We start from the raw sequence: 26,963 nt of genomic DNA, 5'->3' as shown, positions 1-26,963 counted from the left end.
GGGTAGGGCTACGGGATGGAGAATATACTCATGCAGAATAAGGCATTATGTGGATTATAAGTACTAATAAAAAGCCAATATCCTAGTAATATTCATGATAATAAGCAACTAGTTAATAGTGAGAATTGGACCCTAAACTAAAGTGTTCCCTTTATCTCCTTTAAAAAGTCATGCAGTAACATACTATTTCTGTTTGCAGAGGAAGTCGCCACTAGTACGTCTGAAGAAACTACTTCTAACATGGAACAGCTTGACTCTAGTCATAAGGTATGACCTCAAGCAAACCATTCCATCCTGCCTGGATCACAAAACATCTCACTATATCTGCTGAGAGTCAGAGAGACACTTTTATAATATAGCATGAAATATTTCACAGTGAGAGAGAAGGAATTATCCATGAACTACAGTTCAGTGCACTCCACCTCAATATAGCAAAGTCAGATTAATCTCTTTGAATCAAAGCCAGTTCTGTTCCCAAATTAATGACATTTCCATTACGCAGACAAAGTCAGCATGCTTTTCTTATGAATTAATATTTTTATTATACTTCAGTGTGGAGCACAGCATGTGTTGACCAGTAGTTGTTATTAAATCAAGCAACATGTATGGTGCAATCTGTTGTTACATTGATTTGGTCTTTTTTGATAATTCAAGGACATTGCTAAGTGCTTTTTTGGCACCAGAGAAGTTTTCCATCCTCCATGATACTTAGCATTGTGCAGAGCAATGGCAAAAACACAAGAACTTTGCACTGTAAACTAATCAGACATTTTCTTTAGGTTTTTGATCATGCAACTTCTTCGGCCAGAAAGCCTTGATGATCTATGAGTCCTCTTTAATTGTCCAGGGTAATTGTTTTTGTGAAAATCACAACATATTTGTGTGGTGTTTTTCTATAGGCTTTTAAGGTCAGTCAACTTGCAGAGAAAACTAAGAAGAAGCAGCATCTTTTTGGTCCCTACAATGAAACATTCCAGAAGACACAGGTGAGTCTTCTGAATATTAAATCGATGTTGGCCTCCGGGGAATTGCAGGATCATGTTTTTATGAAAAATCACAATAAAAGGTGAGATGCTGCTTTCTGTAGGTTTTTAAGGTCCAAACACACGCAGAGACTAATGCAGAGGAGGAAGAGGAGGAGGAGGAGGAACAGGAAGAAGAAGAAGAACAGGAAGAAGAAGAAGAAGAAGAAGAAGAGGTGTATGAGAATGAGGAAAATTGTTTAGGCTCTGACAATAAACTTGTTAATATTGTACAGGTGAGTCCTTTCAAATCTGAATGACTTTCTCTATTTCTTTTACATTTTCAACTGTGTAATGTTGCTGTTTGAGCATGAAAAAAATCAAAAACTCTGCAAATTACAGAGCACAAAGTCCCTCCAAAGGGAGTTATTCTCTATATCAGTGCACACTGTTTCTGAACTCCCTGAAACGCCTCCATTGTAGTCTTGAGTTCTCTTCCAGGAATGGACACGTCAGATTGTTTGGACACGTCATAGTATTCCTCATTTAAAAAATCCCTGTCCAAGGCAAATGCAAAATAAAGGGGCGAGGCCTGGTTGAGTTGCGTTAGTAGTGTGTTGAAACTCACAGTTATGGTAAAGGCCGTGACATTTCTGAAACACACTCAATGCGGTTGACCAATCACAACACACTTGTCCAGCCAACCAACCAATCAGAGCACATTGTGCTTTTTTGAGAAAACAGAGCATTACAGACAGACTGGAAAGAGAGGGGCTGCAACGAAATGAAAACAGGTGTTCACACGTGTGAATTTTTTTGTAGGTGTTTAAGAGGAAAGCGCACACACGACAGAATAATGCAGAAGATGATCAGGATGATTTAGGCTCCGACTGTCAGATAATTCAAGAACAGGTGAGTCTTCCTCTTTTAGCACACTATGGGATTTGTTACAACCAAGTAAGAGTTCACCTAAAGTTTCAAACTGGTTTTGTGGAAATCACAATAAAATATGAGAGATGCTGTTTTCTGTAGGTGTTTAAGGCCAGATCACGAGCAAAGCAGAGTAATGCCAAGAGGAAGGAGAATTGTTTAGACGCTGACAGTGAAATAATTCAGGAGGAAAAAGTGAGTCTTCCTCTTTTACTTGTATTGTGTTTAAAATGCTGTTATGAGATATACAGCTAGAGAGTCTAAAGCTAGAGAGTCTAAATAATCTGTGAAGTTTAAACCATCTTTAGAGTTGACCTGAAAGCTACAGAATTAAGTGGAAATAACAAACTTAAAAAAAGTAAAGTGCTGTTTTCTGTAGGTGTTTAAGGTCAGATCACGTGCGAAGCAGAGTAATGCCAAGAGGAAGGATGATCGTGTAGACGCTGCCAAAGAAATAATTCAGGAGGAAAAAGTGAGTCTTCCTCTTTCCTCTTCCACCTATTCTTGTTTAGCATGGTATTATGAGATTGGTCACTTTCAATCTCTGCAGCCAGGAAGTCTTAATAATCCGTGAAGCCTAAAGTATCTTCAGACAAGCGGACCTAAGAGTTACAAATTTAGCTGGAAATAACAAACTCAAAATATATGAGATGCTGTTTTCTGTAGGTGTTTAAGGTCGGATCCCGTGCAAAGCAGAGTAATGCCAAGAGGAAGGAGGATTGTTTAGACGCTGACAGTGAAATAATCCAGGAGACACAGGTGAGTCTTACTTATATATCATGTGGCACACTATTATACAACTGATTAACTTAACGTCATAATATTCTGTGAAGCCTTATCCATTTTGCTACCATGCAACACTTGAACTAGAGTTTCAGGATAACTGATTTTGAAGAAATCACAATGAAATACACTACCATTCAAAAGTTTGGGGTCAGTGTAATTTGTATCATTTATTTGATCAAAAACACAATAAAAAAATAGTAATGATGTGATATTATTACAATTTAAAATAACTGTTTTCTATTTGAATTTATTTTAAAATGTAATTTATTCCTGCAAAGCTGAATTTTTAGCATCATTACTACAGTTTTCAGTGTCACATGATCCTTCAGAAATCATTCTATGATGATTTGCTGCTCAAGAAACATTTCTTATTATCAATATTGAAAACAGTTGTGATGCTTCATATTTTTTGTAAAACAGCGATACTTTTTTTTAGGATTCTTTGATGAATAGAAAGTAATCAATCTTATTTTAACATTATAGTGTCACTTTTGATCAATTTAATGGATCCTTTCTGAATATAAGAAATTAATGGTCACACTTTAGTTGATAGTTATTAACTATGACTTTTGCATCAATTAACTCCTAATTACTACTTATTGATAGTTAGTAAGGTAGTTGTTAAGTTTAGTTATTGAGTAGGATTAAGGGATGTAGAATATGGTCATGCAGAATAAGGCATTAATATGTGCTAATAAACAGCCAAAATCCTTGTAGCCTAATATGCATGCTAACAAGAAACTAGTTAATAGTGAGAATTGTACCCTAAACTAAAGTGTTACCAAATTAATTTATTTTAAAATATATACTAAATATTTTACAAACGGTATGTAAGAGCGATAATGTTTTCTGTAGGTAATTAAGGTCAAATCACGTGCAAAGCAGACTAACGCCAAGAAGATCGAGGATTGTTTCAGCTCTGACGGTGAAATAATTCAGGAAGCACAGGTAATTCTTCCACTCGTATAACATATAGCATGCAATTATAAGTTATCCATTAACGCCTGGTTTAATCTGACTGAGTCTTATCCTGTCTCTCTCAAGGTCTATTTACCTGAGGAGAGATTAGAGGAAATGAGCAGCTCCACAACTCAGCAGTTCAACAAAACCGGTAACCTGAGTTACAGCTCAACACAGAAACATAAAGAGCAATGGTGCTGATCTGGTATCTAAGCTCTGCAGTCTGAGTAGACTCTGTTTACCATCTAAAAGAATAGAGCAAGAACCATTCTTGCATTTCCATTAAGTGTTTTACCTAAACTTCTCTATATATTCACAAAAAGTAAATAGTTGTGACTCTGCCCACAGGAGAGGAGGCCACTGGGGTCCCAAAAAAACGAAAAGTAAAGGCAACTTTACAGCCGGAAACAGGGGTGAGACGGGGGTCAAGGAAGACCAAAGGTGATGCGCCTGCTATCATCCCAAAATCAACACATTTCACTCCCAGAGCACATTCACCGGAGTCTCTGTCTCCTGAAGGACAGACAGAAATCCAGACAGGATTACCAATGGAAGCAGAGTGAGTCTCAATCACATGTCATGTTGTGCTCTTGTGCTTGTGTTTAGAAATTCTGTACTGATGTGCAGCACCGGTAAGCATGATTGCCATGCTTGTGTATTTGAATTCGGAAAGCCAAATGACAATAAATTCCCTGAATAATGTGCAAATGTAACCTATCTATCCAAATAAATGATGCATAAGGGACTGAATTATGTTGCAAATGTTTATATTATTGTGCTAGATTATGACCCAGTCAGAGTGAAACAGTAACAAAATACTGTTTTGGTTAAGTGGCAGTTATAGTTTATAATTATAGTTTATCAGAGAGGGTTAGAGAGTTTTATAAAAATAAATACGACCCATGGGTTTATCTAATTAATGGACAATCGATCCCCTAAACGTCCTTTTAATTTCCCTGAACTCCTCCTTCTCGCTTTCCGCCGCTTCATCAGTTTTTACCTCTTCAATCATCAGCCTGCTTGCATTCCCGTCATGTTTTGGGCATACACAAAGCAGGTTGTGACTTCGAGTCAGAGGTCAGACAGAGGTCGAACAGCCTGGCTCCAAGGTTTTTGGGACTCATTAATATCCTGTCTAATCACTGTTTGCATTCCTCTCTCGTCACTCCATCCGTCCCAGTCTCCGGCGCTCTTTGATTGCAGCTCAGATTTCAGCCCGAACCCTTCTCAGGCCCTGTGAGCGGTGAGAAAGCCGAGAGGAGATTAGGGTATCGCTTCACATCTGAGCTCTTATCAGTAAATCTCTCTCACTCCCTACCTCACTCCATCTGGGCTATATCTTAACCCCAACACCAGACTTCCGACACTGTGCTCCAGTTGATTCCCATTAATATTTGATATCCTTTGTTGTTATTTTTGACAGCACGGGTCATTCAAAGAACGCAGGTGGAAAAGAAGATTCACAACACACACTGGTGGAGAAAGTAAAGAAAAATAAAAAGCTTAATAAGCAAACAGTCAAATCAAAGAGGAAGACCGTTCAAATTCATGAAGACATTGAGACCCAGAATACCAGCGTCCCCGACGATCCCACTTCTACCTCAAAGAAAGTGAGTTACATACTAGTCCAAATGTTCTTTTTTTTTTTATACACATTATAATTGTTATAGTATGCTCTCAATCTGCAGAAGAAAAAGAAAACAGAAAAACAGAAAATAGAAGAGGCTGAAGAAGAAGAAAAGGAAAAGCCTGAAAAAGCCCAGAACTCAATTGTTAAAGTTAAAAAGAAGAAGAAAAAGGATCAACCAGCATTTGTTGTTGGTGAGTTTATGTTGAAATAAGGTAGGCAGAATTTAAAGGCATCATGAAGTTTTGCGGTAAACAGATTTTATGTACACAGTTATATGCACTGTATAATTCTAACGTTTGGGGTAAGTACTTTTCCTTTTTCAAATGAACTAATAATTGATTCAGCATGGTCGCATTCAATTGGTCAAAACTGATGACAGTTTTTTTTATCATGTTATACAATTTATAAAATCTATTTCAAATAGATGTTGTTCTTTTGAACTTTCCATCCATCAAAGATGAAAAATATTAAGCCGCACAATTGTTTTCAACATTGATAATAATAATAAATGTTAGAGCACCAAATCAGCATATTAGAATGAGGATCTAATATGTTTTACCTAAACATTTCACAATTTTACTTTTTTTTTTTACTGTATTTTTTTATTTAAAAAAGAGACTAAAACATTTTACAGACCCCAAACTTTTGAACAGTAGTGTATATTTATGTTCATTAGAGGCAACTCATTAGGACAGCAATTAAACAGAAACCATTTCATAAACAGAAAAAATGAAGAAATGTGAAAGAAAATATATTTTCAATGCATTTGTTTTAGGAAAATCTCGGCCACAGGAAGCTAAGTGGATGACAAATCCAGTGGATGAGCCTGAGAGACAGATGACCCTTCAGAGAGAGGTGACAACTCACGACACAGCGGATGACCAACAACAAAACACTGAGAGCACAGAAGAACAAACCTATATTGACTCTGAAGACGACATGGATGCTGATACAGACTCAGAGAGTACAGACACACATGAAGCACATGAAGACTCTCCCAGATCAGTTTACAGCACTCAAAGATCGCAGAACTCACTCATTACTGCACGTTCAGATGCCAGCATTCACAGACTCTCACAGAACTCCACCAGAACCAGCTCAATGGGGGTGGCAGCCCAATGCGGCCCGTGCAGCCCAGCAACCCTGTCTCTCATCCACCTGCCTCCTCAGTCAGTACACCCTCCTGCCTCAGACCCCACCAAATTTGAGACAGGCAATGATGTGAGTATTCAACAGCTAGACATTTGTTTGTTTGAATCTATACCTGCTCCTGGAGGGTTACCTTCCTGCAGACTTCAGTTCCAACCCTGCTCAGACACAATTGCCTGTTGTTTTCAAGTAATCCTAAGCACTTTAATTAGGTGGTTCAGGTGTGTCTGATTACAGTTGGAGATAAACTCTGCGGGATGGTAGCCCTCCAGGAGCAGGATTGGCTAGCCCTGATATATGCATGTGCTGTGTTCGAAATCGCCCCCTATACCCTCATTCACTATTACCTACATTACTCCACTTAAATAGTCTACTTGAAGGAGTTGATGAAAATGAGTGAGTGAATTCGACACTTAGTGCGCCGGAAGGGCTGCCGATTTTGTATAGTTTGTGCTTGATGTTTAATAATAATCATTTGAAACGTAGCAAACTGGCAGCTCCAGTTGTAATGAAAAGATGTATCTTGAACTCTGACATGGAAACTAGCATATAAACCTTAATTAAACAATTTAATAACAAATTAAAAAGGATTTTTAAAATCATACAGGAATTTATACCTGTATGATATTACGCTGGACCAGCGAGGTTTGGAAAATGGATGGAGGATTTAATTCAGCTGCAGACGCCAGGAATTCATTCAGCGCTCGACTCTCACAGTGCATTATGGGTATTCTCTAGCCGTTGAGCGGTTTTACACTCGTTATTGCGGTGCATTGTGGGATTGAATGAGTGCACTCAATAACGTCTGGACACCACTACAAATGGTTGTCCCTTCAAATAGTGCCCTGTTTAATATGGGGCGATTTCGGACACAGATACCATTTATGCACTGTCAGTGCATTAGTGGTGAGGATTTTACAGTGACTGCCCGCAGTTACAGTAGATGGCGACAAGCGACTGACTTTATAAATAAGCCAACAAATCTTTAATTTACCCATTTTTTCAAGCATACTGATTCATTCAGAAATTAATAGTCACTGAATAGTTCACTTAACCGTGAGACTCATTCAGAAACAAAACACCACTGTTTGTTGCACAGTGTAACTGCAACTCTGATTTTACTTCATTTGGAACTGTTTTTATTGATAGTGCAAACAAACACACTAGGAGTTAGAAGTAATTGGAAATACTGTGTCTTTAACGAAATTTACTCAATATAGAGTGCCTTAGTGCCTGCCCACTTTTTCCGTAGCTTTGGTTCTGGAATGATTTTTCCCATAACGTCTTTTGCAAAGCTTCATGGGAGTGGATGGGCGCTAAAGAGCTTTTTTTTCCCCTTTTTTTTCTTTTTACATGATTTGCTTGTACTATTTGCTTTCTCTGATTGGTGGAGATTTCTCTGCAGAATCATGGGTAATGTAGTTTTTCACTAGAAATTCTGTTGAAATAATGAAGGCTGAAATATCATTCATTAACAACCTTGTAGTTAGGTCTTTAAAGTTTGTCTTTAAAATGTATTGTAAAAAATCAATTACCGTATGCAGAAAATAAATGAAAAATGAGGTCTTCAAAACACAAAATTTTGCACTAAACTTTTTTTTTTTCATTGAATAATTGAATAAGTAAAATCCCCATTGCAGTTGTGCTGTTCATCTGAATATCAGCACTCTTGTGTGTGTGTGATGTTGCTTAAGTACGCTCATATTCATAACCCTACCATTGACTTCACTATTAGGTTAAAAGCAGTGAGGTGCCAACTAACCAAACAGACAAAAAAGCTGCAGCGCTGGCTGAAAAGGCGGAGCGTCGTCGTCTGGAGGTGGAGAAGAAACGGAGGGAGAGAGAGGAGGAAAAGAAGAGACAGCAAGAAAAAGAAGCGACAGAAGAAAGGATGAGGCTGGAACTGGAAGAAGAACAGAGGAAGAGAGCAGAGGAAGCGAGGTACAACCAGTTTACTGCTTTTTAGAAACAAATAACAAAACACAAGATACCGCAAACACTGGCAAGAAACTAACACTGTGATATATGCAGGTCACGGAAGATTAGAGAAGAAGATGAGAGTCGAAGAAGGCAAGAGGAGGAGATGGAGAGACAGAGGAGAGAGCAGGCAGAGAGGGACCGAGAAAGAAGACGACACGAGGAGAAGAGGAGGCTGCTGGAACGGCTCCAGAGAGAAAGGCAGGAAGAGGAGAAACGGCAGGCTGGTAAATATCAGTGTAGTGATGATTTATAATTGGTTGGGGCCCTTAACACGTGACAATCTTGACAATCCTGCATTAGTTAACACTCTACTGTTGATTTAATATGTACAGAGCAACTGTTTGTGCTTTAATGTGGCCATGGTCTGGATTTCAGCCTTGACAGTAGCGACACTGACCACAGTACTAAGGCCCTGTCCCAAAAATAGCACACTTGCGGTCTTGTATCCTTTATTTGTACATGTACATGAAGTCAATGAAACCATAGGAAGTCCCACTGGTCATTTTATGATTTAAGACGGTGGCTTTACATGCCAAACCTGCAGACTATTGCACAACAGTCAACGACTCTACGCAGCATTACATCCCTTAAGCGTGCATTTGGTGAAGGAACACAACACTGATCATGCATCCTACTACATTCAAATGTAAATATCCTGCAAACATAATGCTTTATGAATAAGTAAACAAATGAATGAATGACTTTCCTCATTTTCAGCTGAACTGGAACGCCAGCGTTTGGAAGAGGAAGCTCGTAAGGAGGAGGAGCGCAGGAAGCTGTCAGAGATGGATGATGCTGAGAGACTGGAGTACCTGCGAAAACAGCAGGAGGAGGAGGAGGAGAGAAGGAAAGCTGCTGAGGAGAGGAGGAGAAAGGAGGAGGAAGCAGCGATGCAGGTTGAACAGGAGGCCAGACTGCATGCTGAGCTGTTTGCCAGGTATGTCACGCTACAACAAACACGTTCATTCAGAACTCCTTCAACGTTTCATCAACTAAAGTTCCTTCATTTGAGAACATTTACAGTGTCTGAAACTTTATATCACTAGCACCTCGTGTGTATTGCCTCTTTAAGTGGAATCGCTTGAGACTATTCCTCATTTGTAAATCACTTTCCATTAAAGTAACAAAAGTTTGACAAATCTGACATTAGATAGAGAATGTGATTTCATGCTGAATCGTTGCTCTGTTGAGAATATTTAGTGTGTTCTCCATGAACATACTCTGAGTTGACTAAACTTACTCCCACACACTTTTTTAAAACCAGCATGCCTCGATTAAGCAAGGTTTGGTTTAATCTTCCGAGGCCTTCAGGGTTTGTTTGATGGTAAGATAAACTTGCTTTCTGGAATACCCCCCCAGACCTTCTTTCCTTTATTTACGGCTATGGCGTACATAAACCCACAGGGATGAATGATGAAAGGATTCAGTCTCCTGGGAAAGCTCTAAAATATAAATAACTATTATAGGCTCACCATTGTGGTTTAGGGAAAGGTAAAACACGGTTTGGAAAATGGCTTTATGATGTACTCACTCATTATTGACATTTTATAAATTTTTACACTGTGTAGTTTTCTCACATGAAGGATCATAATTGTAATTTTTTTTCTGATTTTTGATACAGATCAGCTCTATTAGCATGCATTAAAGGCACACTATGCAAGATTTGTACCTTAATGTAACAGCTTGGAAATAATGTTGATGGTAAACTAACTCGTAGTAGAGCGAATCATCCTGATAGCAAAGCAGGGCGGGGGACGCCACTGGCAAAACCAGCAATGCAAGTTTGAGAGGTAGCGCCCCGACAAATCTCGCGAGAATCATGAATAGCTTTACGGTACAACGTCACATACATCAACAGCATATGAAGCAGCCTCAATGGAAGACAGTAGCATGCATTTCAGACGTGAATCATGGCAGAGTCGACTAAGAAAACAAAGAAAGCGCGGTCAGAAGAGTGCAGAGACGGCTTTGCGTGAGTGGTGTTTACTAGCCTGGCTAATGTCAGACCTCTTTCTCATTGAGACGTGGTCTGGGAACCACATGTTCATTTTTTCGTATTTGAGGCGTGGTTTACGAATGCCCAGAGCCGTTTATTGGGCGATACGAATGTCTATCAAATGCGCCTGTACGTAGCTCATAGCCAATCGCTTCAATTATACCAGATGACGTATGTAGAGGAACAGAAATTCGACGAGGAAGAAGACGAAATAAACTTGCGTTCTAAACTACTTAGAACACTATCTAAAGGCCCGTACACACCGGGACGAATATCGGCGCGCGTTATTCGCCAGCGTTTTTCAACGCGTTTTTTGTGTTCACACCCAATCGATTTTCGTTGACGATGAGCCGAGTGAACATGCAAATTCATTCCCTGACATTAGATGGCGCTTAATACCACTCCATAACAGTTCTCTTTTATCAAGATTTGTATAGTCGCTGTCGCGTTTGTCATATAGTTCTTTATGTTCCGACACCAACGAGACCAGCAGCTCTACATTCATCTTGCCTTGCATCTTCCTCGTCTTATTTCTTCCCGGCAGTGTTTAGACACTACTCGGCATATATCTTCTTCGCCGTTACGTATGTGTGCTCGGCAAGACCGTTTTGTGTTTGAGCGCCCCCAAGTTGTGTTTTACTGTAACTTCAGAAGCTCCAGACACGTGAGCAAAAGTGGCAATCTCATTGGTCGGATAGTTTTTGACGCGGTGCGTCAAACCAAAAAAACGAACCCAAGGCGTTTTTTAAAAAATGACGCTTTTACGCATGGCATTTTTCGCGTTGGTGTGCACACTCACATTGGCGCCCTTTGTTTAGTCACGAGGCGTTAAACGTCGGCGAATATCGCGCGCGAAATTCGTCCCGGTGTGAACAGGCCTTAAGGCTGCATCGAAAGGTTACTTCGCGTCTGATGCCATGTTGGATCCATAGATATAAACAAAGTGCTTCGGTGTGTCGCATAGACGTCGTCATCGTCTTGCTGCTCCCTCCCCGTTCTGTGATCGGTTCCCTTTTTGAGGGGAAAATCTGGTCCATGGTGTCCAGGCTGCCTAGCAGCGTGAATAAAATCGCGCTGCGCGCAAGGCAGCAGGGGGAAACCCAGGCTAGGTGTTTACGACAGTAACGTTAAATACAAGTACTCTACAGCGACTCTAGGGGTCGCTGTTTGAGAAAAACGGAAACTGCATAGTGTGCCTTTAAAATGGTCAGCATACATTGCATTGGTTAAAAATCTCCTTACACTTTTCTATATAATACTGCTGTATAATATTGCTATTTTTCAAACTGCAGGAGCTTTATGTGAAGTAAAGTGTATTTCTCTCTACGACAGGCAGAGGGCAGCACTGGAGCAGCAGTTAAAGTTTCACAGGGGTCTTTTTGTGGAGGCAGAAGGGCTGGAGCAGACGCAGGACATTTCCCGTCCCTGGCTTTTCTCCTATTTCACCCTGTTAAAGCTGCTTGGCTTGGCTGAGGAGGACACACTCAAAGATGTGCTGTGATTCCTTCTTTTGGGTTCATGCAGTAACCCTCACCACACCAGCGCTTACAGCTAGTATTTCAGTTATGTGCAGTTTTCTCTAATAGGTGAACAATCTGCCACATGTGGAAATCTGCTGGATTACTCTCATCATTTGAGATGACATGACTCATATCAGCACTTTTGAATTGCGCCTGCTCAAACTGGATTTTTTCTTCATTTCTGTCTGAAAATTTAATCCTAGCCCTATTGGAAACCTAACCCTTCCCATAATAATCCCTAAAATCAGAGGGAATTGATAGGTGAATAACATGTAGAAGCACCTAACCCTGGTTGTAAGCTTACACTTCACATAAAATAAACTTGTCCCTCAAACCTGATTGGTTGATGGGAATGTTGTTCCAGGATCAACAAAGATGTTGATCCAGGAACATGTTGCACTTGGTGAAATCAGTCATAGAAGGAGTTGTAGAAGTTGAGAGAGCCACCGGCATTGAGTGAGCAGCGCCCTCTACTGTTTGTCTTTTTAACAAGATGAGAGATTTGTTCAGGTGTATTCTCATATTTTATATGTAGTTCACTTTGGCTATTGACACTATAGTAGAATAAAATTATATTGGTGTGAAAGATCACAGCACAGACCTTGAGTTACACAACAGCTAGTGGATTAAAAAGACAAGCAGGTCATTTAATTATGATTTGCAGTGTGAAAAATCAAAAGACCCAAAATATCTTTTAGTGAAAGACAATGGGCAAACATCAAAATCCAGATTAGTCTTCATGAGGTAATAAACATAGTAAAAATAGAAAACTTTATAAAGAAAAAAAAAAAAAAAATCATTTAATTTAACATCATGATTGGGTGGCAGATGATGATGATGATGATGACAGTTTTCTTCATGCAGCACCACATATACAAACACATACTGTACTTACATACATACATATTATATTTGCTTTAAAAGCTGTCAGTGCTTAGAGCTAGATGTGGAATACTATTTTTTTCTTTAAAAAATATAGAATAAAATCAGCCTTTTTATCAGATTATGTGAAGTATAATCAACAGGTTAATGGATTACTGTTAGTTGCAGCCCTGGATATTATGAATTATTATATTATTTAACTAGCCAACAATTATATTAGTGGATGCAGACAATAAATATGTATTGATTTGCAAGTTAGCAAACATAACAGTAAACAAAACATATACTTGCACTCTTTAAAATAAATCAAAATTATTTGTTCTTTTTCTTTTGTTATAGGAGAAAAATCAAATGGCAGTAAAGATTGACGATCACTACATAAATCTTAGCGTAACCTACAGTGTGTCTTTGCTTTCTTCTTTTCAGCTGCTCAATGTTTCTAGAAAGAAACTTTAAGTTTCTTTTCGCCCTTGGTGTCTGCAGTTACACTTTAAGACACTTTAGTGAACAAAAGAAATGAGTCAATGCAAGAATGGAATTTCAACACACAGATTCATTCATGAACCCAGTTCCTAACAGTGATGCTGGCCTTAACAAACACAAAGATGAGTAATATATACATGTGTATACATACACAGGGATGGGCAGAATTTCAGATACATGTATTTAAAATAAGTATTTGAAATACAAAATACTATTTTGTATTTTAAAGCCTTTGGAAAAAATCAAATGTAATTTGTATTTAAATACATTTAAGATGAGTATTTTTGTATTTTCAAAATACATAAAATACTTTATGCCAGTCAACCTCTTTATCAGGGTACTGATTTTGTGCATCAACTAGTTCAGACATTCACTAGCTCAACATTGGATCAGCGATTTTTTTCTTTTCTTTTTGTCTTTTTTTTATAAGGTGAGAATGTCATGATTAATTCTACTTGTTGATTTAAGTTAAAATAGTGCATTATTCACTTCAGTAAACATGAAAGAATAAAAGAGCACAGACAAGTGAAAATAGCGTAAGTCAATCAGTCTTGACCGGTTGCTGATTTTTATCAACTAGCTTGTCAAATGTGTTTATTACTGCATGTTAGGGCTGGGTGATATGACACTACATATCATAGCGATGATGATATAAAGTTTGAATTGATGGAACTTTTTCTAAATCGTTTGCAAAGATGGGCCTATTTGTGGGGTAAGCAAACTTATCCGTGCAGCTTTTAGTGGGCAGGAATTATTGGAACATTGAAGTGGAAAAAGAAGCACTGATGAATGATACTCCACAAACATCTTCAGCTTTTAGTTTTATTGTACATAAAAAATAATAATCAAAAAGGGGTAAATAGTGTCAAATGAATCTAAATTAATTCTAATTTTAAATTTTAGATACACTTTCTAATTTTAATAAACTTATGGAAACAAATAAACTTTACATAAAATAAACAAAATTACTTAAAAAGCATTGGACTGGTCTGCAAAAAAAAAGAAGAAAAAAACACTCAAAAGAGTTTGGAAATCAGTTTATGGAATCAAAACTGATATTGAGAATTGTGAAACCATGATATTATTACTGTGAATAAAAATTGAGATTTTGGTCATATCGCCCATCCATATTCTTTGCTAGATAGCAGAAAAGGTTCCCACAGTTTTACATACAGTATGAATTTTTGAATAGTGTTCACCACAAGTAATAGACTACATTGTAACCAGAAATAAGTATATAAATGGCTGCTATTTTGCATACATTTATTTGTAATTGACAGAAAGAAAGAAAGAAAGAAAGAAAGAAAGAAAGAAAGAAAGAAAGAAAGAAAGAATCCATGTATTTCCATGTATTTATGCCCATCTCTGTACATAGAGGAATAAATGAAGATGATAATGGTAATTGGAGAAGCATATACAGTGCTATGCATAAGTTTAGACACCCATACTAAAGTTGACTAAAAAGAGGAATAAAAAATCATCTTTTGGAAACTGAACTTAATGCCTTAATTTAAAAAATTAGGAAAAATCCAACCTTTAAGGACACCAATTTTCTTTGTGAATGAATAATGTATCGTAAATAAATAAATATTCTTCCTTAAAATACAGGGTGCATAAGTTTGGACACCCCTATGTTAAATTCCCATAGAGACAGGCAGATTTTAATTTTTAAAGGCCAGTTACTTCATGGATCCAGGATACTATGCATCCTGATAAAGTTCCCTTGGCCTCTGGAATTAAAATAGCCCCACATCATCACATAGCCTTCACCATAGTAGAGATTGGCATGGTTTTATTTCAGTTAGCCTTTGATTTGCATTGAGAGATGATCTTATGGAAAGTACTCCATGCCAATCTCTAGGTATGGTGAAGGCTATGTGATGATGTGGGGCTATTTTAATTCCAAAGGCCAAGGGAACTTTATCAGGATGCATAGTATCCTGGATCCATGAAGTAACTGGCCTTTAAAAATTAAAATCTGCCTGCCTCTATGGGAGTTTAACATAGGGGTGTCCAAACTTATGCACCCTGTATTTTAAGGAAGAACATTTATTTATTTACGATACATTATTCATTCACAAAGAAAATTGGTGTTCTTAAAGGTTGGATTTTTCCTAATTTTTTAAATTAAGGCATTAAGTTCAATTTCCAAAAGATGATTTTTTATTCCTATTTTTAGTCAACTTTAGCATGGGTGTCTAAACTTATGCATAGCACTGTAATACATGTAACATAGAGCTCATGCTGCTCTAATTGACTTACTGCTGATATCAAGTGTTGTTTACATTTAAATGATCCTAAACATTATATGTCAGTCCAGCAGCTTGAGTTGATTTGTGAAATCAACACAACTGTTTCTGAAGCCTTGAAGCCTGATCACACTTGCTGCAAGCTCTTCACAACTCTACAATTTGGTAAGTCTTAGTGATTTGTCCAGTCTTTGTAGTTCCTCTAGATTCATTATCATGGAGAAGCGTCGGTCAAGAAGAACCAGGGCTCTTCCCACACACCTGAGGGGATTGGTGGAGGACGTCTCTTCCAGTCCGGACGCCTGTGAGCTTCCACGGCTGGCGGCTGTAATGTTGGTCAGGTTAGGTCACACTTACAGCTGTATCTCTGCCAGAGCTCGAAGACCCACAGGTTTGGAAGAACGCTACTTGAAGAACGCTGCTGTCCTTCCTGACATCCGTCCAGCAGTCTCAGTCTCTTCAGTGGACGTGCGTCAGCAGGATGAGCCTGTCTCCATCCACGGCTACAGCGTACAGGCCTACCAGGACATCTACCGCTCTATGGTGGAGCCCATGATGAAGACACGCAGTGGTCGGCGGCGTCCCTACAGCCTTAAACTAGGACTGAAGATCAAGCAGCGACTGTGGGAAGCACTCAACCGCCCTTCACTGGTGGAGACGGAGCATCCTGATGGACGTGTCCGGATCACTGAGAGCTTCTCCACAACCAGCAGAAGCTTCGCTCCTCGAATCCACGTGGACATCAGTGAAGAGCCCCTGCCTGAGGAACCCCGAAGAGAGAAGCCCAGACACTGAGTCATCACTGTGTCACATGGAGCCCGGAGTATCACACACCTGTATGTATATACTGTATAGTTACAGAGTAAGTTTTATTTTGTAGAGTAAGTTTAGAGTTTTATGAGTAACGTTAAGTTTTATTTTCTAGAGGAATTTTGCACATTGTTGTGAGGTTGTCAGGATGTTTTTGGTGATTGTCAAAGCATTGATATGCTCATAGGTTGTTCTAAGTGGTTTTTAGCGTTGTGCTACACGGTTGTTGGGATGTTTTGGATGGTTTCCTGTGTGTTGACATGCGTTTGCCAAGGTTTTTTGCGCGGTTGTTAGTGTGTTGCTTTGCGGTTGCTGGAGTCTTCTGAGTGGTTTTTCATGCATTGCTATGTGGTTGTCAGGATCTTTAGACTGGTTGGTTGATATGCGGTTGCTTTTAAGCAGTTACTGCAGGTTAGGGAAGGCTAGGGTCCCTCACACGGTTTGCAGCTTGATGTGCTGTGAGGGCTTGTGTGCATCAGTGATGCTGAGAGCTACGCCACTGGTACTTCACAACTACTGATAGGGTCACCCATAGAGGACAGAGCTCAGCTGAGATGCCAGACGAAGACAAACCACCTGATTCTGGACAGCAGAAGATTGACCTGATGTTCCTGGCAGAAGATCACTGTCTTGTTACAACGACAACAACATCAGCGGTACCTGAATGGAAGGAGGAATCCTAATATTATAATTTCTTACATTCTTGTATATGTATGATCATAATTCTCTTCTAAATTCAGGCACACAATCATGTAAATACAGGCAAGCAGAGAAAATTATTAACATACAACAATTACTATTCATAGGTAAACACTATCACTGTAATCTGAACTTCATAAACAGACACTGTTCTACTTCTACTGTTCTTCTGTTTTGTCCTTGAAAAAAAAAAAGTGTCATGCCTTAAAATAGCTTGAATGTAACTCTACACCCTTGCCTCATTTAGTACACCGGTTCTATGAATATGCAAATTAACCACATGTTGATCTGATTGGTTTATACAAGGTAGTTTGTGACATCATAAACACCAGCGATTTCAAACCTCATCTTTGTTTCACTGCAGTTTTAAGGAGAAAATACTCAGCCGTGTTGCTGACTTATGAATTTGCACATGTTTTGTCTTAAAGCATATTAAAAACACCACACAGACATATAAACAACATTAAAAACTTGAATTTCACCACAGGGGGACTTTAAAAGGTCCACCGCAAGGATCCATTAGGCTTCTTTTCAAAGGGTAGAAATACCTGCAGAAATACTCATAAGATATTCTAATAAAAAGTTGTGAAATAGATTTTTGTGTGAACAGAATGCAACAGAAAACATTTAGGTTTAAATATTTAATTTTGATCTCATTCATACTTTTGAGAAATTGTTTTTTTTTTCTCCAGTCACCACTGTAATAAATTAAAATAGCAATAATGGGAAATGGAAACAAATAATAATACAAATCAATATTGCATGAGTTCATGTTATCATAATACTGTACTTGAAACAATGAATCAGTCTCCATTGGTCAAAGAGCTCAATCGTCAATCGCTGTTGTCACAGAAATGGACATTTGTTTTCTTTTCTCGTTGTTGTATTTCTGACTGCCGACACATCCATAGATTTCCCACTCTCCTATTTAACTGAAGTGTCGTCTGCTGAGGGAGTCAAAGCTGAACAATAAGAACAAACAACAGGTTTATATGTTATTTTCATGATTCTAATTGGTTCAATTTAGATTTAGTTTTTTTATTTCTCCATGTACTTACCTATGCTTGCAGGGTCCACAATCTGGACTGGAATGGCCTGTCCGTCCTCCAACAAGATCTGTGTGACGCCACCTTCAGCTCCGGCATTAGTCACCGAGGTCACACTCACCAGCTGGCTCATGCCGAGCAGGGTCGGGGGGTCACACAGAGATATGCTTTCACCAGCACTGCCACTTGACTGGAGGAACTGGGACGGACTCAGCAGAACAGGCTGTGGAGGTGCAGGGCTGGACAGCTCTGGGGCTTCTGGTGGTGGTGGGGGTGTAGGTTGGGCAGTGTCTTCAACTGGACACAAGGCAGGCTGTAGCTGGATGGCCTATCAGACAAGAGGAGAGCACTCTTAAAGGATAAGTTTGCCAACCAGCTTTGTCCCAGGGAACATTCTCACATTCTTGCCAGGCAAGTTTTTATGAACAAACATTCTTCCATTAACATTAATAGAACATTTGTTCAAAGTTATATGTTTTTTAATAATGTTCTGAAATATATTTTTTTCTGAAATATTTTAGTTGGATGTTTATCTAACATTTTTTTTAAATGTTACAACTTGTTTCAGAATGTTCAGAGAACATTCAAAAGTAACCTTCACATAATGTTTGCAAAATTATAAAATTGAATGTTCCCTTAACGTTCACATTAACCAACAAAAGTTTTTAAAATGTTTAAAACTAGAGATTTTGAAAGCCATGAAATAACGTTTTCATAAGTTAATGAGAACATTAACAAAAAGTTCAAAACAAAAATGTATAAAAAATTATTACATAATCAGGTTTTCAAGCATTTAATTTTAATGTTTTTTTTTGTTTCTTCAATTATACTATCAGAACAGTTGATCACCCTGAAACTTTTTACATTTATACAGAAATTAAAAACTTGCATTAATTTAATAAATGAATAGATCCATATAAAAAATTATCATTTTAGGACAGGGTCACCTGGAGATGTGCAAAGATCTTGGGCTGCAGTGAGGTGAGAGAGCTGAAGAGCTGCACAGCCTCTGGAGAAAGAGTGTCACTCTCTTCCAAGAGTCCTTCCTTCTGAGAGGACACTGTCAATATAACAGCAGTACACTAGATTCTGTGGCAGGGTAAGCAATGCTTATACTTGGACTACAGGTATGTGCTTTCTTTTTGAGGCAGGACCTTTCCTCTACTCTCTAAATTGTATTGAATGATTCCAAGATGTTAAAGGCTGGAATACACTACACAACTTCTGAACAGATTTTAAAACGCTAGGCATCATACACTGAATGACTGAGGATACGCAGACACATGGAGAACATGCAAACTCCACACAGACAGGACTCCTGGCTCAGCCGGGACTCGAACCGGGGATCTTCTTGCTGTGAGGCGACAGTACTACCCACTGAGCTACTATGGCAAAAACCTGGGCAAAGATTCTGTAGTGTATTCCAGCCTCAAGTCATTAAACAATTATTTTTTTAATAATGCATGTCAAATTTCAAACAATATTTCAACAGTATTTTACCATCCACAGCAGCAGGAGTCAGGGTCAAAGTCTCTGGAAGCAGGTTATTAGCCTCTGCTTTCCACTGCAACAACAACAAAAACATAAAAATGAATGCTTACTACAGAAAATGGTTGGCATATTTGTGCTCACTAATCTAATGCTTTACAAACATGTTTTCTGTTCACACCTCTGTATCTGAGGTAGCCAGTGGTCCCGCCGTCAGCTGAAGAGCTTTCTGAGCCTCATGGATGTGGTTCTTGATGTCATTGACAGTGGGAAAGTAACACAGATTGTGTCTCTCAGGCACTTCCTCTGACTTGAACATCTCATGTTCCACAAACCTCCTGCCACGGCGTTCACAAAGCAACGGTAAATAGTTTTCCAGCAAATAAAACAAAGGAGATTTGAACCATCTGAGTCATACCTGAGCTGCTTGCGGACAGTGTAAACCTGGTTATGACCTTGTGCTACCAACTCACAGATCTTCTCTGCCACGAGCGGGTGTAGTCGAGAGGGTAGGGACGCCCCATCCTCCATCGTGACATCCTGCATGGCTTCACTGTCCAGCTCCTCTGTCTCTTCCTCTTCATCTTCATTTTGTTCTTCCTCTGCAAAGCAGATCTGCTCTGGAAGTGGAGGCAGGTTTGCAGTGTCCACGTCATGGTACAGGTGGGCTTTCTCTGTAGGGAGCTGGGTGTAATACCTGTCACGAATGTAAATGAATGAAGTGAACCTTGCAGTCATGTGATGGACTGTGATGGCTAGATGTTTATACCTTACAATGCCTCCAACATCCCATAAACTCTTCTTGAGGTTGAAGAAGGCTTTCTCCTGCTCTTGTCGCACTACCTTCTTGTCCACTTTGGGATCTGTAGGAACCTTGTACTCCGGGAATTTTCGTACTTTTTTGATATATATTCTGAAAAATGGTCAAATATTACAGTGTGGGTTTCATAATGAACTTCCTGTGCACAGAACAAATCTGTTGTGCTTGGCCCAACTGTAGGTTGTGTGTACCTGGCAGGGCAGGTTGCTTTGTAGAGTATGTTTTGACTCGTTTCTTGCTCTGACCCTTTTTTAGGTTGAACGCCCTTCCTCCGTGGACCAAACTGGCATTCCATCACAATGGCTCTGCTCCCTTAAAACCATATTAAAGATCAAGATAAAATGACTGTGTGCATATTGTAAAACCATTACATTATCAGCAACAACAGCATTCAATCAAGGCTTAAGAACAAGGCATGTCCCGCCTCGACGTGCAACTTGCTATCGCAAGCATTCTCATCCTAGAAACAATTTGATTGAACAAAAATCTGGACAAATTAGTATGGAAGCTTGTTTACGCCATAGAATAAAAAATAAAAAAGGGCAATTGTGACTAGGGTAATTATCTCACAATTCTGACTTTTTTTCTCAGAACTGTGTGATATAAACTCGCAGTTGCGAAATATATGTCAGAAATGTAAAATAAAAGTTAAAAAATAAATAAAAGTCAGACTTTTCTTAGAATTGCAAGTTTATATCTTGCAATTCTGACTTTATTTCTCGTAATTGCAAGTTTATAACTGTGAGATAAAAAGTTGCACTTATCTCTAAGATATTTTTAATAGGTCTCTTAAGCTCACCAAGTCTGCTTTTTTTAATCAAAAATATAGTAAAAACAGTAAGATTGTGAAATATTATTACAATTCAAAATAACTGTCTTCTGTTCAAATATGTTTAAATTGAATTGAAAATGTTGCTGCTTAATCTTTATGAATGCCTTCACTGTCATTTTATATTTATTTAATGCATCCTACAGAATAAAAGTATTTCTTTCTTTCAAACAAATCATATCTGCTAAAGTTTCATTTGCTAATTTTGTGAGCCAATATACCACTAGAATTATTCAGATGTCCCCAAATTTACAGACATCGATTAAAACTCCAATTTTGAATTATAGTCAAAACTCATTAAAATAACATATAGACTACATGACTAAACAGCTTTAACACTTGAATAAGGGTATCTCACATAAAGTCACACCACAGATCCCACAAGCAAAAAGGGCCATATTACCTGCGTTAACAAAGGGAATGCCATCGTAGGGCACATACTGTGATTTCCACATGAGTCTGGTGGCAGGTTTAGCCGGTGAGGGTGATTGGCGGGTGCCAAACACAGCGTGAGTCTGCTGCTTGTGTAGAAGCAGAACGGCCTCAAGCTCTGCCTCTGTGTTACAGTAACCACGGTACGATTCTCCGATCTTCTGCTCCTCGTGAAACAATCACACAGAAAAAAGATTCACCAAGCCACATTAGCTTGACATCATCAGATTGTGTTGCTGTAAATGGTTCTGTTTGACAGAGGGCTCTAACGCACAATAGAAAAAGTACAATGCATTTAGGCTATTTCCATGCATAATACACTACTTTTTATTATTTACATTTTTGTAAGTGAAAGTTTTGTCAAAAAAAAAAAAAAAAAACTAAATTTATCCATTTTCTACTGGACAAACCTCACACCCACGCAGTCTTAGAGCCCAGTTTGGTGCCCCTGGTGGTAATGGCTTCACTGGGGGCTCAAATACATCAGGAGAACTGAAAGAAATAAGAAGATATTTTAGTAAAACTGTCAATAATTTAAGGTACACTTAAACTCCAGGAATGGGGCATGGCCTGAAGAAGTTTTCTTGTTGTTCAAGCAAGGGATAAATTGAGCCAGAACAGGAGTTTAATTGGGTAGTTTGCTTGTCAACCCATTCCATATGCATATTAATGCTTTTTACTAATCCAGTACATATTTTCCAGCTCCATTTAGCTTGTAAAATCTGTGTTCAAATAAGTGTTTTTCAACATTTGAAAAAAAAAAAAAATGGTAATAAAAAGCAACAAACACAATAGGAAAGTTCATCTTTCAGATTAGATACAGAATGTGACAGATATAATGATGTGCAAACAAGGTTTACTGACCCTTTTTTCTGAATTTTAATACCAGTGACATTCTGAGCCGCTAGTGCAGATAAACTATGGGTGCCATCATTGTCTTTTGTGGATGTGATGATTGACTGCTGTCTTTTCTCCACAAAGATTCCTATTTAACAGAACAGAAAGAAATGGCAGAACCGGACAGCAACCAATTTTCTTCATTATTCTTTTTATTTTCTGTTTATTTTATTCATTCTATTTCATTTCTTCATTATTAGATGTTAACTACTCTATTATATATGCATACACATACACACACACTCACCAGCCACTTTAAACAAAAGGAATCGTCGGTGCAGCACAGATGTCTACTGATTAAAATAATTTATTTAAAGTGCATAACAATAAATGACTAACGTTTCGATGTGGTTACATCTTCATCAGAGTCCTAGCCACTTTATTAGAGGACATTTGAGTGTAGTGAACTGATGATCTGAGATGATTTGAGCTTTGTGACATTGTGCATTATCCTGCTGGAAGTATCCATCAGAAGATGGGTGCACTGTGGTCATAAAGGGATGGACATGGTCAGCAACAATACTCAATCGTCATTTTGTGTCATCTGAGGCTAGAGACTACAGCCAGTAGTAAGAGCTAGTTCTGTATGTTTTCAACCCGCCCATAGACGGTGGGATCTCATGATAAAACAGCGTCTTTTCAGTTTCGAGTCAACTAGTAGCCTAGTTGTATCATTTCTTCTGATACTGCCCTCTGTAACCGGTAGGCGTGGCTTGGGAGTGGCCTCGTAGGGCAGCGAAGCAAGTGCATTCTGGGAGTTGTTGTCTTTCATCCACATGAGCCAAAAATACATTTTCTGGCTTTTCTCACTCTAGAAGGCACAAACTTCTAAAATAATTTCACATTTCTACTACATAAATGACCCAATTTAAATACACAGTCATCTTTCCAGCCGTGAAATATCCCTTTAACTAATAAAGTGTCCGGTAAGAGTGTGTGTGTGTGTGTTTATATAATTAGAAAAGCAATAGTCAGTAATATATTTAATAATAAAAAAAAACCATAATTAATTACCAGATGAGTTTGCTACTTTCAACAGCTGACCGTGAGGTAGTAACATCTGAGGGCCCCCTATAGACACAGATGGGACACCGTACAACTGTCCATTCTCCCCTTTCACGATCACCTGAAAAAATGCATCCGTCTTTGAGGTGGGGAAAAACTGTCATAAATATATCGTTCAAAATGACTTAATGGGTGGAATACATAAGGTCAAGCTCATATTTTAACATTTTGGTATATCTGGTGACTGAGTAAAGTACATGGTAATACACATGTCTTCTAGTGTGAGTAATAGCCTGTAGTTTATAATGATGGATCATAGTGCAATGTCCTTACCACCCGCTCATACTGAATAGGATGTCCGTTTTGATCAAGTATAACTAAGTTGTCCACTTGTTCCGGGACTGTAGAGGGCTTCTGATTGGCTGCTACAGTTTCTGGGGCTGGAATGACTGACGGAAGCACTTGCGCATCTGCATTTTCTGTAGATTTTGAGTTTTTGCCAGGTTGCTGAAACATCACAATACAAAACTAATCAATCGTTTGATCACAAAAACATTGACAGCTGATATTTTACAATTATTCTTTGCAGTTCAGATTTATTTATTTATTGCTATTTAATATTTAATGATGCATTTTGGTCAAAGTGTAAAAAAACAAAAATGTCCAAAAAGCCCCAGTCTTATTTCACCAAAAACCATAAGAAATTATACTTTGTATACAGTAAAATTTATGAGGTTCTTATGCTCATTACCTTAATGCCAAAAAGTGATCGTTTAAATTGTATCATCACAGTATTTATCACAGTAATATCTGTTGCACTTTTCATAAAAAAAACAGTTTGATAATATTTTACTGTAACAGAGCAAAAAAAAAAAAAAAAGAGTGTATTACAGTAAAGAGAATAATCAGTTAAAAATGTGAATAGTTAAATTAAAATGCCAGAACACATGAAAATAATAATTTGTGGAAAAAATTGTGCTGAAAATAATCAAATGAACTTTAATTAGCCTACAAATTCTTCATGGAAAATATAATACATTTTTATGACATACGATTAGGGCTTTTGTGAGATTCACCCAACTCATTTGTTTGTTTGTGTGTGGCCATTGAACATAGTATTTTAGTGAAGAGTGGGTTATACCAGGATTATTCAGTACTGTACAGTATTTCTACTAGTCTACATTTCTCCTTACCAGTCCAGCTCGTGTGTCTGCAGACTGTAGATCCTCTCTCTCTTCAGACTGAAGAACATCTGTCACATCTCTCTCTTCCTCCTCCATTTATTCTATCAGACATACACAGCAGTCTACATCAAGAGTCCAAGCCAGAGATACACCACAATTATGCATGAATTGAGATGTTTTACTATTGGGGTAATATTTTTGTGAATTTAGTACAATGAGAAAAAATTATTTTGATGGGTGTCAAACTGAACCCTTTAGTTCACGCATACGCTATTTTTGTGTGTGAGGTGGCCGTCTCTTTAGATTTTTAAGTAGAAGTAAGTTACAATGCTTCATGAATAAAGCAGCAATAAAGTCAGTGATTATTTTGCAACTCATTAATCTCCATCTCACTAACATTTCAACTGGAACGTTTAGGCAACACTTCAAGTGTTTGTATGCTTTGCGAGCAATAGTTCAGGTTTACGGAGAGAAGAGCGTTACACAAATGCGACACATTAACATAATTTGAAACATAAACGCCATATTGGAGCAGTGCTCGCTAGCGCAGCAGTTTCATGAAAACACAGCGTGTAAAAGAAAGAAAACAGACAGGTCTCTAGCGTTATACTGAATTTAAATCATATTTTCGAGTCAGCTCGCTCTGACAGCGCATCCCAATGAACGGGATGCAGTCGAGCCCAGGCTTTATATACAGGAAGCACCTAGAATTGAAAACGAGTCTACTCAACCTCGTCTTCGTCCGGGATTCCTCACGCCTAAAAAACGCGTAAACTGCGCATCATCCGCCTGCAGTACTTTGAATCCTCGCGGCTTCCGTAGAATACGACGCGCGCTCTCTTTCACTTTGAGCTGTAATCACAAACGAATTTCTTTCATTTAAATATGACAAGAAGAACAAGTTTATAAATGTGGAAAATAACTCGTTTGTCCTATAAAATAACTCATTATTTTGTCCTTTTGCAACTAAATTTGACCTATGTTATGTTGTTTCAATGTGTTGTTTGTTATATTTCCCACATGTATGCGTTTTGCACTTAATGAAAGAGTCAAATTGAAACCGTTTAACAACATTTTACTAACAGAGCAAAACAACCGAGAATCATAAAAAAATGAGATTTATTTAAAAAAAAAAATGTATTTGACAAATACAAGTTTATAAATGTTTTGTTTGTCCTTTTGCTTAACAACAAAATCAGACCTTAATGTTATTTCAATGCATCATTTGTATAAATAAATAGATATTCCTTATGTAAAAATACATTTCTGTGTTTTGCACATTAATAAAAATGTCAAAGTGAAATAATAATAAAAGTTTGTTGTAGGCTACTTGCATAACGTCATATGATTTTTAAATAAAAAACAATAATACATTTTATTATATTTTACTATTATGAATAAATACTTTTAATTACTAAGGAATATTATTCTTCCATCCATATTCAACGGATGACTTGGCGAAACAATTAAATTGAACATATTTGTTGTTATACATACGTCTCACCGGTAAGGGGCGCTATAAGTCTTAACAAAACAAAATGTTCCCCATCCCTGACTAAACCCCTCAAAAAAGGAACTTCACAAACCCTGCATTTGCTTGAACAAGGAGACTTAAATAATTCTCAAATTCTAACTAGGGGAACTTCGTCTCTCTGCATTCCTCTAGATTCTAGAAAAACCAAACAGGAAAAGATCTGTTTGTTTTATGGACCTGTAGGAGTCTGTATGACTGTGTTGAAGCAGCTGATCCTTTGTCAGGTCTAAACTAACAGGACGGTGTTTGAGCTGAGCCTGTAACAATGAGTCTTGCACGCTCAGAGCGAAAAGAAAACGTGAGGAATCTGGGCCTATGATCCCAGGCAGGGAGTGTGATTAGAGGCCGAGCTTCCCCGGGGCCTCAGTGGGGCGTCCCGCTCTCGCTCACACTCAGAGTCTCACACCGAGGTTTTGATGGAACCTGTCAGCAGAACCATTTTGAGCTCACTGGGAGAACAATTTGCATTTTTATGTTTTCCGAAGAGATCCAGCACTGGTGCTTTCACAGACTTATTCTACAATGTCATATTTCTTAGTGGATTCAATCAGAAACCCCTGTGAGGCTAAACACACGCCATGTCCAATTATGTGGGCTCCCCTCGGACAAGCTTCTTTCAGCCCCTCTTCCTTCTTTTAGTTTCAAACAACAAAAGAGTGCCATACGTGTGCCTGCAAGTCTATTTCCTGCAT

At 38.3% G+C, this 26,963-nt stretch overlaps 2 protein-coding genes across 3 annotated transcripts; one reads left to right on the top strand and one right to left on the bottom strand.

Annotated features, from left to right (window-relative positions):
- Nucleotides 1–240: 240 nt before the first annotated feature.
- On the top strand, nt 241–13,192 carry kiaa2012 (KIAA2012 ortholog; the record flags this gene model as incomplete). Its single annotated transcript, XM_081367384.1, has 17 exons — nt 241–267; nt 900–986; nt 1,088–1,258; nt 1,785–1,874; nt 1,995–2,087; nt 2,272–2,364; nt 2,559–2,651; nt 3,534–3,626; nt 3,723–3,789; nt 3,987–4,197; nt 5,062–5,248; nt 5,327–5,459; nt 6,044–6,489; nt 8,153–8,358; nt 8,449–8,621; nt 9,115–9,334; nt 11,726–13,192. 17 exons carry the CDS (start codon nt 241–243, stop codon nt 11,892–11,894), a joined length of 2,559 nt encoding a protein of 852 aa, XP_081223510.1. The 3' UTR covers nt 11,895–13,192.
- A 4,473-nt stretch (nt 13,193–17,665) lies between these two features.
- carf (calcium responsive transcription factor) lies at nt 17,666–25,557 on the bottom strand. 2 transcript variants are annotated; one of them, XM_081367529.1, is made up of 15 exons: nt 25,469–25,557; nt 24,747–24,838; nt 23,887–24,060; nt 23,563–23,674; nt 22,516–22,636; nt 22,062–22,143; nt 21,623–21,812; nt 20,582–20,702; nt 20,340–20,483; nt 19,989–20,267; nt 19,752–19,908; nt 19,583–19,646; nt 19,030–19,142; nt 18,095–18,410; nt 17,666–17,998 (listed from the first exon to the last, which is right to left on the bottom strand). In XM_081367529.1, exons 2-15 carry the CDS (start codon nt 24,831–24,833, stop codon nt 17,961–17,963), a joined length of 1,998 nt encoding a protein of 665 aa, XP_081223655.1. In that variant the 5' UTR covers nt 24,834–24,838; nt 25,469–25,557; the 3' UTR covers nt 17,666–17,960. The 2 variants fall into 2 exon arrangements, with proteins under 2 accessions (XP_081223655.1, XP_081223654.1); XM_081367528.1 differs by having other exon boundaries at nt 19,752–19,905; nt 19,989–20,483; nt 24,747–25,533.
- Nucleotides 25,558–26,963: the final 1,406 nt, after the last annotated feature.

The sequence above is a fragment of the Scardinius erythrophthalmus genome (genome assembly GCF_964197995.2).
Source record: "Scardinius erythrophthalmus genome assembly, chromosome: 6".
NCBI lineage: Eukaryota > Metazoa > Chordata > Actinopteri > Cypriniformes > Leuciscidae > Scardinius > Scardinius erythrophthalmus.
This window is presented reverse-complemented; position numbering and strand designations above follow the sequence as displayed.

What these genes read in the sequence shown, in the direction of transcription:
- carf (XM_081367528.1), bottom strand. Translation starts at nt 24,833, where the DNA reads ATGGAGGAGGAAGAGAGAGATGTGACAGATGTTCTTCAGTCTGAAGAG. An exon ending in CTATTCAGTATGAGCGGGTG is followed by an intron (nt 23,675 to 23,886) that starts GTAAGGACATTG and finishes GCATTTTTTCAG; the next exon opens with GTGATCGTGAAAGGGGAGAA. An exon ending in GACTCCTGCTGCTGTGGATG is followed by an intron (nt 19,143 to 19,582) that starts GTAAAATACTGT and finishes TTATATTGACAG; the next exon opens with TGTCCTCTCAGAAGGAAGGA.